Genomic DNA, 13086 nt, shown 5'->3' on the forward strand with positions numbered 1-13086 from the left:
ACACAGCTGTGGAAGTGTCAGCTGGGATTTGATCCCAGATTTGTTTGGCCCCATAGTCTATACCCTTAATCATTGCACCAGACTTTTGGAAATAATTTTTAAAGTTTTTCTTTTTTAAATGAAATCTTATATGAAACCTTACTACATAAAACAGATGAAATGATGTTTTATTGGTGTTAATTTATTTTTAGGTTTAAAATATAACATTAGCTTATATAGTCAATCAAAGACAATACCATATGTGAAGTTCGTGCTCAATAAAGATGTGTTGAATACATGAATGATTGAAATGGGGAAGATGAATGGTAGTTACAACACCCTTATGACCAGCAACGTTTATTTTTTTCCCCCTGCAATTTAGGTCGATTGTAAAGTGGTGAAACAATTCTCATCCTATAGAGAAGTCATTGTGAATGGTGACAATTTTTTAAAAATCTATTTGCTTTGCAGTCTCAGGATACACTTAAGTTCAAAAACAACAAAAAATTAAAACAAAAAGCTGTTACTCTAGAAGTTGGCCCAAGACTGATTTCACCAATCCACAAGTTAACCGTTTGCAACTGTGCTGTGATGGAGGAAAAACTGAACACATCCGAATGCCTGAAATTATTTTAATTGCAGTTTTAATGAAAGTTAATAGATTTTAATGAAATTTAAGTCAATCCTTTTCGGAGTTCCAGAGGCACTTCCAGAACCCTCTGTTGGAATGCACTGCTTCCCAACGTCCCACTACAGAATCCCCTTTCCCCCAACCAGAAACTTGAAACTTTCCCCTGCTTCCCGCGGTCCCTTTTTTTAGCACAGATCACCCGCGCCCCAGCCTGCGTTCGAGCTACTTTGCGCGACAAATAAACCCACCGCCCAAAGAGAAAACCTGTCCCCGCCCCGAGGACGTTGATTGGCAGGCCAAGCTCGGAGCGCCGCCGAGCGCGTAGCCCGACCTCCAGAGAGACCGCCCCCGTCCCGCCCCGTAGGTGGCCGGGTTTGTTTTGGCGTCAGGCGCGCGCTGTGATGACGCCACGACGCTGATGCCCGAGGATGGCGGCGGCGGCGGTGGCCGTGGCCCCGGCCTGTAGACGGTCGGCAGAGCCGCCGAGACGCCGAAGAGTCCGCCGCCCGCGCGAGGTGAGGCGGCCCGGCCCAGGGCGACAGCCCGACGGGCGGGAGGGGCTGACGAACATGAGGCCGCGGTCGCTTTCTGGCGCACCGGGGCCTGCCCCTGCCCAGCCCAGCCCGCAGCCCTCGGCCCGTGACCCGTGCGCCAGGGCCTAAGGGGCCGGCGAGCGGGCCGGGCGATAGTTGCTCCGCGTCCCCGGTGTCCGAGCCTGGACTGGCTCGAAACGTGCTGTCGTGCTGGGCAGCCCGTCTCTGGGCCCGCGTAGGGCTGGTGGACGTGGTCGGCTGCCCTGCCTGCTGTTCAGCTGTCCTGTGTCCAGCGCGGGTCAGGTTGATCTAACCCGGTTGTCCTGACTGCCTTCTCACGTCCGGCGCCTGGTCCACACCCCTCCTTTGCGTCTGGTCGCCAGGAGCTGGCGGGGCAGCAGATAGCTTCCTTGTACCGGCTGGGAAAAAGGCCACAGTCCCGCTTGGTTGCCTGCTTGGCAAGTCTGTCACCCCTCTACCTGCAAGGGAAAGCTTACCCCCCCACACACCCACGGCCTCCCTCAATGAAGCGGCTGAAGTGATAATTCGTCCCTTAAAATCCGAGTAAATCCTTCATTGCCGAAAACCGGCTCCTTAGTGCCTACAGGAGAAAGGCCACACTTCTTACCAAGGCTCTTTATAATCTGTTAGAGGCCTAACCCTGCAGTCAAAACGGAGGCATTTCTGCGCTCTGTTTACATCATGTGTTGTTGAGCCATGTGAACCTTATGTGAGCCTCCTGTTAGCTCTGTGGTATCATACTGCTGTGCTTTAGATACACAGTTTTCACAGGGCACGGAGGCTGGTGCCTGTAATCCCAGCTACTTGGGAGTATGAGGTGGGAGGATCGCTTGTGACCAAGAGTTCAAGATCAGCTTGGGCAACATAGCAAGACCCAGGCTCTAAAAAAAAAAAAGAAAAGAAAAAAAGGACATTCAGTTTTCCTAGTTTGTAATACTCTTCCTTCCACTTCACCCCCACCCACCAGTATGGGAAACTTACATCTGTTCTATAAAACCCACCTGAGATATCACTTCCTTGGAAAAACCTCCCTTGCTTCTTATGTAACCATTGCCTTTTCGGTACCTTTATCCATGCTGCTACTATTGAGTATATCATGTTGTGTTACATGATGGTCTTCTGTCTGCATCTGTCTGGCATATTCTCTGTGCCTGACACAGAGTAGGGGCTCCACTAGCATTTGTTGAATCAGTTGGGTAGGTTGCTGATTTATGAATGGGTACACATTCAGCTGTATCATTCGGCACCTATCTGAGATGAGCACAGCAAATACGTGTGTGTGGTATGTGGTGCAGCCTCTTAAACTTTGATGGTCTAAAATCTCTTAGAGTAATTTTGTCAAGATACGAATTCAAGAGTCTCACTCTCTGAGATTTTGATTCAGAAGATCTGGAGTAGGAATCTGTATTTTGAAAAACTCCCCAGGTGAATTCACTGTGCTTCCTGGTTGAAGATCTTTGTCACTGCCTAAGGAAACTGTTGTCTCCCTTGTCTAGTGACAAAGGGCTAGCTGCGCCCTGTGGGCTCCTTTTGTGGTCTCATTGCCCATACCTTGGAGAGGCAGTACAGTTTGGTAGTTAGAAGTGTGAGCTTTGGAGTCAGAAAGACCTGGACTAATTTCTGGCTTTATGAGAGCTTGCATTGAGTCCTCGTTTATTCCTGTTTATTCCACAATAGGAATAATCATGCCTATTTCATGTGGTCGTAGAGAGGGGTAAGATGGTGCATATAAGATGCCTAGCACAGTGGGAACTCAGTTAATGTAAGCCATTACTATAACTAATGGCTCTTCTTCCCAGAATGTCCCTTGTCAAAAGAATGGTCTCATCTTGATCAGCCTGTTTGCTCTTCAGATTTAGTGTCGTGTAGGGAGCTGCCTTGTGTTATATGATTTCCTCAAGGTCATTTCTCATCATCAGAGAGAACTCTGACATTTCTGTGCTTCTAATCAGATATGGTTGGCCCTTCCCCTGGAAGAGATTTGGAATGCTGACTCACTAGAGAGTAGGGTTGCTGAATAAGCACATTGTCTAGATCTAATTGAAGTTCTGCGCCGTTTAAATTGGATAAATTAGCTAGACAAAGTGCTGCCTTCAGGAAACCTGTTTGCCCCTGACACTGAGCTATACAGTTGCACCTCATCTCAGGTTTGCTTGGCACCTGGAACAGAATGCCCCAGCAGATCCTCGTGTCTGTGGAATCTGAAATAGGTGCTGAGCTTTTTTGTCCATCACGAGTTCATAATTAAATGAGTGGGTTATTGGTTTGGCCTTCTGTTTTACTTTATGAGTAGAACACGTTAAATGGGCACTTTTGATCTTCTCCAGGGCTTCCCAGCTGTATAATGTGAATGGGCTATAGGTGCGCCTAAGTATCTACCCTTAAGCTTCAGGATAGCTGAGAACAGTTGTCTCCATTGATCCCAGGGTGTTACATGATAGTATCAATCTCTGTGTCTATCTTGGCACAAGGACAAAAATTTGAGAAGTACAGTCCTGGAAGAAGGGAAGCAGTTCTTCTTGTTGAGAGTTGGAGAGACTTATTTATCTGAACTCCCTTTTCTTCCAGCAATCTTACTTAGTGAGTGTTAAGCCGGTTTGTGTTGGCTAGATGATCAGTGAGCTAATTCTTGGTACAGCATTCTGTTGCCATGGCATCTGATGTGATGCTAAGGTAGAAAAATGTGATGTTTTTATTTGCTGGGAGAAAAAGATGTCAGAGGAACCCTTTCTAAACTGCCAGGCTTGAAGTACCTTTTAGGGCATCCTAAGAGTAATGGATCAAGTGATTCTTGATGCGGAACCGTTTGGACTGTAAGTTCCTTGGGGAGCAGAGACTATGGCTGTCGCCTTTTTACAGTGACTGGCAGAGTTCCTGGCCCACAGTAGGATCTCAGTAAATATTTGTGGATTGAACATCAGGAGTTTAGAGGAGAACTCCAGGTACATGGCCAGAGTCTGTATTTCTGATGATGGGATGGGCAGTGGGTAGGACGTTTTAGAGTTGGGGGTCATGATAAAATGAGAAGGACACAGCAAACTTTTGAATTTCTCTCCCTCAGCCTTAAGGCAGGGGTCTCTGCCTTCCAACTCTTACCATGTAAACAGTGGTTGTCAGCTGGAGTCCTTGAGAATTAGGGTTCCTAGTTACTATTTTCTAAAAGAGGTCATAGCAGTAGTTATTATGAAATAATATTATTAAAAGTTAAAACATAAGCATGAATAATGCACCAAGTGTCTTTAAACACAAGCACTGTAATAATTTGGTGTATATTCCTTCAGCTTTTTTTCTGATACATATATTAGTATATACATTTCTATAATACATATTTTCATCAAAATATCTTTTCAAAGGTAATATGTGAAGATGCTTTTAAAATATAGCAACAGCACAGAAGTGTGTTTAAAGGGAGAAGTTAAAATCCCCCTTCCTTCCTTGTACCCTTCTACCCATCCCCTTCACATTCCCACACCCCTAGAGGCAATCGCTTTTAACAGTTTCTCTTCTAGCTTTCTAGGATGTTTTTTCCATATATATGTCTTAAACATTTTATTTTGAGACAGGGTCTTGCTCTGTTACCTATTTCCACACACCCCACCACCCCCAGGGCATCAGCACAGGAAGTGGATCTGTTACCTATTCTAGAGTGCAGTGGCATGATCATAGCTGACAGTAACCTCAAATTCCCAGGCTCAAGCTATCCTCCTGCCTCAGCCTCCCGAGTAGCTGGGACTACAGGCATGCACCACCGCACTGGCGTCTCCTCCACTTTCAATCTGTAGTTGGGATAGCGGAGTACTAGTATCAGCCCATCTTTTAAGAGTTTCTAACTAGGATGAATGCAAAAGAAACTATGTCCCAGGAAGAGAGAAGGAAGGTCAGAGGGAAAATCCTTGGCTCTCTTATTACTGACTGACTTTATTAGATCCCTGTGCAAGCTTTGTTTGTTTAAGGTGAAAAGCCAGGCCTTTTATAAGCCTGAGTTTTTCTTATCAGGACAAGACTAGGTATGCATATTTAAACAAAAAGAGCCAGTGCATACACCTGGAGACAGCTATTTATTCTGTGAATCTAGGATTCTGCCTCCTCACCAGAAGAAGTGACATTTGAGTGGCCGTGCTGTCACCTTTGCACAGTTTGTCTTGCCTCTGACTAGTAGTAGATGTTGCTTACCAAGTGGTCTTGGCGATCCAGGGTCGGGGGTCTATGTTCTGCCTCAGGAGTATTGGCCCAAGAGCTGTTCCTTTCCTGAGCTTCAACCCTTTACTGCCTATTTTCCCTGAAGGAAGAGATGAATCTGCAAAATTCCAGAGTCCTTAGTTCACATCTGTGGCCTTTGTGAAAAGGAACCTTGTTCCTAAATGCCTTTGTTTAAATATTATTTCCTAAGTTGCTATGTAGGGCAGTGTGGGACCTCCTGGGAGTTTGGATGAGAATATCAGCAAATCCTGAAGAGCTTTGTGTTGTTGGAGGAATCTTTCCATCTCATGAAAAAAGCTAAACCTCATCTAAAAACAAAACCAAACCCCTCATTCTGCTGAGAATTACTGATGTACTGATTAAAACCTGGACCCTTAAGCTGTGGTCTCCAGATTCCTCCTTTGTTATCTGATGGATTTGTAATCAAGGTCTTGGGAGTGTTTCAGTGACGAGCTTGCTCCTTGAAAGAGTTGCCATATTGGTCAGTATTGGCCTCACCACCTTGAATTCAGGTCCTTGACTCTCTGTAATCTGATGGCCTCTGTGGGTTCTCTGTGACCCCCAAGGTGTCACAGTTAAACCTGCCTGGGTCTCCCTCTGCTGCCTTTGATGGGATCAGTTGCCAGCTTCACGAGGGGGTGAGGAGGTGTAAGTGTTGCCCCTCAGCCCCAAACACTACCCTTGAGCAGCCACGGAGTCTCTGACTCTGACCAGCTCTTTTCAGACGTCAAATTCTACAGCCCACAACCCGCGGTAAATGTCACATAGATGTTCCACGTATACGACGTGTGTCTAAAACTATACCCTTCCCACTGCTTCCCAAACCCTGCTGCACTCCTGACCCTTTCCCCAGGAGCTGAGCGAGGGACTGGAGTGCTGCTCTCACGCCTCCCTTCCGCCACTTGTGCCCACCCTTCAGCCTCTGTTGGTTCTGCTGCTGACATCTCTCGATGCCACTCCACTATCTGGGGCACCACACTTCACTGGCCCTTTTAGTCTACTCTGACTCTCTTCCAGTCCAACCTTATCCTTCTTTCTTTTCTTTTCTTTTTTCTTTTTTTTGAGACAGAGTCTCGCTCTGTTGCCCAGGCTAGAGTGCTGTGGCGTCAGCCTAGCTCACAGCAACCTCAAACTCCTGGGCTCAAGCGATCCTCCTGCCTCAGCCTCCTGAGTAGCTGGGACTACAGGTGCACACCACCGTGCCTGGCTAATTTTTCTATTTTTTAGTAGAGATGGGGTCTTCCTCTTGCTCAGGCTGGTCTCCAACTCTTGAGCTCAAAGCAATCCTCCCGTCTCAGCCTCCCAGAGTGCTAGGATCAGAGGCGTGAGCCACCGCACCCGGCCATCCTTCTTTCTAAACATAGAATTGATCACCTCTCTGTCCTCGTAAACCCTTTCATAGCTGTCCTCCACCTGTCAGGAAGGTCCTCGTCCTCGCCGTAACTTGTGCTGCTCCCGAAAGCCTGGCTCATTCTGACCTTCCAAAACTTCAGCTCCCCAGCCCTGGTTCTGTACCACCGAACTGCTGGTTCCCAGGCACGCGGTGCTCCTCTGGGCTTCTGGGCCTTGGAGTGCGTTATCTCTCTGCCTGAAACAGCACTCCCACCTTTCCCCATCTGACTCGTTCTTGCTTCCAGATTCAGCGTGGGGGTCACCTCCTTCAGGAAGCTTTCCCTCACCCCTGCCTCATTTGGCACGTATCTACTACCGTTTCTCAAGCTTAACACTTGAAATTTTCTGTTTTTATGAGTTTCTCTTCATTTAGACTGAGTTTATTGACATGTTTTGCTTGTTTTTTTGTGTGTTAAGATATAACCTACATTGGACCATATCATAGTGATTCCTAGCACCTAGTAGATATTTAATAAATGTTATACCCGAATTGATCATTTCACTCCCAATTCTGTGTCATAATTAATAGGAAATTTTCAGCAATCTTCTTCAACCCATGGAGCCTCAGATAGACTTAGAGAAAGGTAGTCTTGATAGAAAGTTGGTGATCTCTGGAAAGCAGTAACTTCACTTCACCTTGTCCAAGGCCCCAGCATCCCCAGGGTAATAACGGTCCAGTCATCTCTGTCTGGGAAGCAGGTGGGGAGGGCTCCTGGATCCCAAGGAAGCAGGGTACCCTGATCCATATCCTGATTCACATCTGGATGGAACTGCCAGTGTCTTCTCTGAGCTCAAGGACCCCTTTGGCTCTTGAATAAAGACCAGGCTAGTTTTGCTGTCACCTGGCGGCAATATGCTGAGGCTTGTTGTCCCAAGTTCACTGAGGTTGATTCCAGCCAGCTCTTGCCCTTGTTTGGGATTTTAGCCATCCATGTGGTACGCTGGGGAAGCGAGGGACCCTGGACAGGGTGTTAAACTGCCGGGGTGGGACTGGTGCATCAGTAAAGCAGTGGAAGCCATCCAGGAGAGTGAGGTTAGGGCAGAAACCCAGGGAAGTGGTTTGTTGTTGTTTGTTGCAGGGAGAAACAACCCCTGTAGGAGGCAGAAAGGGCTGGGCAAGATATCCAGGAGGGAGGCCTTAGAGGATCAGCTTTCTGAGCCCTGCTGGGTGATGGTGTTGGAGAGCAGGCTTCCAACACTCCACGCCCCCTTTTCAGAAATGATGAGTCAGAGCAACGAGAGGAATAATTTTAACATTTTAGAAACATGGGACTTCAACTAGGTAAAGGGGCCCAGGCAGAGTAGAGAGGAGGGTGACATCTGAGCTTGGTGCATGTTCCTGCCCCCTCTCAGAGTTGAAGAGCAGCATGAGACTGAGACCCAGGGAGATGTTAAGTCAAGGCCATGGAGCTCAAACCCACCTTTCAACTAGACCCTCCATTCAGCCTGGTCTCTGAGCACCAAAGCCATCCTTCCTTCCAGGGAACCATATTAGAGTCAAGACTTCAGTCTTAATCAGACTAGGTTTATCGAGGGGAGGGGCTAAGGAGGGTGGTTGGTTTCCTTTTAGAGGTGTTGTTCCATCTATGCTGACTTGCCCGCTCTTCTGTCTGCGTAGGTGTAGACGGGGCACTGCCTGCAGAGCAGGTCCTGCCAGCCTCGCTGGAGAGGATGCCCTCGTGTCCGTGATGGGCTGTGGGACAAGCAAGGTCCTTCCCGAGCCACCCAAGGATGTCCAGCTGGATCTGGTCAAGAAGGTGGAGCCCTTCAGTGGCACTAAGAGTGATGTGTATAAGCACTTCATCACGGAGGTGGACAGTGTTGGCCCTCTCAAAGCCGGGTTCCCAGCAGCCAGTCAGTATGCACACCCCTGCCCCAGTGCCCCCACTACTGGCCACACAGAGCCTCCCTCAGAACCACCACGCAGGGCCAGGGTGGCTAAGTACAGGGCCAAGTTCGACCCACGTGTGACAGCTAAGTATGACATCAAGGCCCTGATTGGCCGAGGCAGCTTCAGCAGAGTGGTACGCGTGGAGCACCGGGCTACCCGGCAGCCATATGCCATCAAGATGATCGAGACCAAGTACCGGGAGGGGCGGGAGGTGTGTGAGTCTGAGCTGCGCGTGTTGCGCCGGGTGCGTCATGCCAACATCATCCAGCTGGTAGAGGTGTTTGAGACCCAGGAGCGTGTGTACATGGTGATGGAGCTGGCCACGGGTGGAGAGCTCTTCGACCGCATCATCGCCAAGGGTTCCTTCACCGAGCGTGACGCCACGCGGGTGCTGCAGATGGTGCTGGACGGTGTCCGGTATCTGCACGCACTGGGCATCACACACCGAGACCTCAAGCCTGAGAATCTGCTCTACTACCACCCGGGCACCGACTCCAAAATCATCATTACTGACTTCGGCCTGGCCAGCGCCCGCAAGAAGGGTGACGACTGCCTGATGAAGACCACCTGTGGCACGCCCGAGTACATAGCCCCCGAGGTCCTGGTCCGCAAGCCCTACACCAACTCCGTGGACATGTGGGCACTGGGTGTCATCGCCTACATCCTGCTCAGTGGCACCATGCCCTTTGAGGACGACAACCGCACCCGGCTGTACCGGCAGATCCTCAGGGGCAAGTACAGTTACTCGGGGGAGGTGAGTGTGTCCTGCCCCCGTGCAGGCGATGTTGGGGAGGCTGGGTCTGTTGGGTGGGTCTGTCCTGCAGGTCTCAGTCAGGGGCACATGCTCTGAGGGCCAGGCAGGTAATGCAAAAATGACCAAGCGAAACTAACAGATTGTCTCAGTTTGAGTTCCCCCAAAAGTGAACCCTGAGATAAGGACTTGGGAATAGATGGTTTATTTGGATGTGGTTCCAGTAACCACAAGGGAAGGACTGGGAAAGGGAAACCACCAATAAAGGGTACATTAAGAAGTGTACTGCCACTGTGGACCACCAGAACCCAGCCCCACTGAGGACTTTGGGAATAATCATGCCTCAATTGTACCACTGCAGTGGGTTTTTTTTTTTTTTAATCCACTGACTCCTGTACCTCATGGGTTGAGAATTTCTTTGGGGGTGTCAAACTGCTGGCGCTTCTGGGTTGTCCCAAATGCCAGCTAGTGCTGGAGAACATCCTTAGGCAGAGAGCAGAGAGGTGCAGGCACTGGCAGTGGGAAGCTGTCACCAGGCACGGGAGCAGTCTGCTGCAGCTGCACGTGGCTGGGAGGATGCGGGGCAGGGCCTCCCCAGCATCTGCTAGAGCGAACGTGCTCTGTCTCAAGGAGCACCTGCTTCTCATCTCTGTCCATTTTGCCACACAGCAGTGAGGATCCCATGTGTCCAGATCTTCTGATTTTTTTGAAAGAGAAGCCAGAAAATCTGATCTTAAAATGCTGGAATCTAATTTACATATTTAAGCAGCACTCTGTGTGCCAACAAACGCTAACCTGGGGGCCAGATTCAGCGAGCAGGCCATCAGTTTGTGTCTTTGGATTCATTGATAGTCCTGACAGCTGCAAAAAATCTCCTAAGTTTCTGCACCGCTGGGAGCTGAAGGCAGGTACAAAAAAAGTAAGACTGGTCAGGCCTTAGGAAGGATGCCAGCTGGGTAGGAGACAAGGCTGACTACAGGAAGCAGCGAGCGCTGCAAGCTGGAGCATAATGGTGTGCTCCTCGGGAGGCTGTGAAGAAGAGAATGTGTGCCGGCTTCACGTGGGAGGCGAGGTGAGCTTAGCTTTGCAGGATGACAGCATTCTGCCAGGGCAGTGAAGGTCCCCTCCCCCAGGTCAGGCCTGGGTCCGCCCAGGTGCTGTCTGTGTCTCTCGTGTACCCGTGGAAGGGAAAGAGTTCTGGGAGCAGCTCCCTTTCTTTCCAGGGGCTTGGGCCGGGCCCTCTCTGGCCCCAGCCAGCGTTTCCTGCAAGTGTCACTCAACAGCCTCATGCCACTTTGCCTGCAGCGCTTGAGAGCCTGTCAGCTTCCAGGTGTGGCTGTGGGGTCTGTCAAGGACTTCCCTCCCTGGGAGGGGGCGGGTCTCCAGGCCTTGTACCTCAAAGGTGGTATGAGGAAGGGAGGGAAGCCTTCCTCTTTAGGCCTGCTCTGTCACAAGCACAGGGCAGGGTGTCTGTTTGCACCACTGTTAGGAGAGGGGTGGGCAGGCGCGAGGCAGGACTTAGGACACTAACTAGGACCTGTGGGCCCATGGTGAAGGGGTCACTGTAAACCCCCTAGACCCCCTGGTGCTTCCTGCAGAATGTTCAGCCTTGTGTTGTGGGAGCTCTGGCCTCTGAAGCTCTGCATGGTACCAGGCCGTTCAGGGTCCAGCTGGCAGAGAGGGTATGGAGTTTACCTGTGGCAGGGAGGAAAAGAGATTTCCCAAGAGATGCTGACAGAGGAAAGACTCTTTCTAGAAGTCTCTAGGTCTGCCTAAGAGTTCCTGATTGTAGCAATTGTTGGTCAGGCAATTTATCTAATTGGAGCTTGCACGGTCTTGCTAATGGGCTATTGATTATCTGAGGGCTGGAGAATGACAAATGAATGGGATGAGGAGTGGACTCAGGCTTCCTGCTCCCACTGTAGCTGGAAGACTGAGTTCTGAGATCCTGCTTCCTGCTCTGGTGGAACCACAGGGCATGACTCTGAGATTCCCAGTGTGCGTGGGAAGCATAAGTTTCCAGCTCCAGAGGCAAACCCCTGGCAGGCCCTGCTGGTACTTGTCTATTACCAGGAGCTTGGCTGACCCTAAAAACAAATTCCACAACTATGTGCAGGGAGCTCTGGGTCGGGAGGGATTTGTCTGGGGGGAGGGGACTTCATCAGGCTCTCTGAGCTGGGGACCAGTCTGTCTTTACATTCTGGTGGTCACTGCTCACCTACAAGCCCACCTGGGGAAAATGCAAGAGATGTGAAGGCCTGTTCTTTATCTCCATGGAGCTTGAGATTACCTACAGATGGGCCTTGGTGTAGAGCCACTGCGCCTGGGCAGTCTGGAACATGGGCTGTGAGGCTCAGGTCAGGCAGTTGGGCCCTCTGTCTTATACTGTGTGATGGTCAAGGCCATTTAAGTGAGCAAGCCTCTGCCAGAAAAACCTGAGTGTTGAGGGAGTATTGCTGTGTAAATGAAGGGTCTCCCACTCTGAGCTCAGCAGGGTTTGGAGCTGTGCATTTCCTCCCCAGAGAGTAAGTCTCATGCACTTGGTGCCCTCCTAGGGGCACTTTTCCTGTCCCTACCCCTCTTTTATTTTTTATTTTTAGAGACATGAGCTATCACTTTGTCACCCAGGGTGGAGTACGGTGGTGCAGTCATAGCTCACTGTAACCTCATACTCCTGGGCTTGAGTGATCCTCCCACCTTAGCCTCCTAAGTAGCTGGGACTACAGGCACACACCACCATGCCTAGCTAATTTTTTTTTTTTTTTTTTTTAGAAATGGGATCTCACTGTATTGCCCAGGCTGGTCTCAAACTCCTGGCCTCAAGCAGTCATCCTGCCCTGGCCTCCCAAAGCACTGGGATTAAGGGCATGAGTCACAGTTCCCAGCCTCCTGCCCCCTTTTATAGTGTAGTGTCTCTTATACACTAGGCCCATTCTGGCATGTTTGTTCTCCGAGGGCTCTGTCCATGTAGCCCCAGGCCCCACCAGGCTTAGTGGTTTCCATGGACTTGAGTAGAAGGCTTCCTGCAGGAGGTGGGTTTTGAGAAGGAGGAGGGGACATTGCTGGCTGCTCGAGAATAAATAGGAGACGGTTTGGGAGTAATGGAGCAGAGGTTGAAGAGGTTGGGGCAGGGCCGGTGTTTGTTGTTGGGAGCTTTCTGCACAGTGGGAGGGAACCCTCTGGGTTCTTGGTAGCGAAGGAGGAATGCAGCAGAAAGTGCTGGGGAGATGGACAGGAGGAAGACTAACTGGAGGCTGTTGGAATAATGCCGGCCTGGCCTCTTGGGCATGTTCGGGGCAGATCAGGGGTCCAGGGAGTGTGCTCCACATGCTACGTGTAAACCACAGAGAAGGGGGTATTGTACGCAGCTCTGGCTCCGTGCAGGAGGGACATGAGCTTGAGAGGATAGATTTGGAGAGAATTCGGGCTGCACCTGGAGAGTATGCAAGGTCCTGCCTTGACATCCCTTGTGGGGCCCAATAATAGACACTTCTGATCCTCACTCCGCTCCCAGTGTTGGCCTTAGAAATTTGATCAACTCTAAAAAGTCCAGTGGGAGGCCGAGGTGGGAGGATTGCTTGAGCTCAGGAGTTCGAGACCACCCTGAATAAGAGCAAGACTCCATCTCTACTAAAAAAAGTAAAAATTAGCCAGGCGTGGTGGTGCATGCCTATAGTCCCAGCTACTC

General features: G+C 50.0%; 1 protein-coding gene across 1 annotated transcript in view; it reads left to right on the top strand.

The window, feature by feature from the left end:
• The first annotated feature begins 1019 nt into the window (after positions 1 to 1019).
• Positions 1020 to 13086, top strand: part of PSKH1 (protein serine kinase H1) — a 22968-nt gene continuing 10901 nt past the window's right edge. The window contains exons 1-2 of the mRNA XM_012660629.1: positions 1020 to 1125; positions 8375 to 9401. Of these exons, the coding sequence (XP_012516083.1) occupies positions 8445 to 9401 (957 nt within the window). The 5' untranslated portion in view covers positions 1020 to 1125; positions 8375 to 8444. The remainder of the gene's footprint in view (positions 1126 to 8374; positions 9402 to 13086) is intronic.

This window comes from Propithecus coquereli, unplaced genomic scaffold (assembly GCF_000956105.1).
Source record: "Propithecus coquereli isolate 6110/MARCELLA unplaced genomic scaffold, Pcoq_1.0 Scaffold67, whole genome shotgun sequence".
Taxonomy (NCBI): domain Eukaryota; kingdom Metazoa; phylum Chordata; class Mammalia; order Primates; family Indriidae; genus Propithecus; species Propithecus coquereli.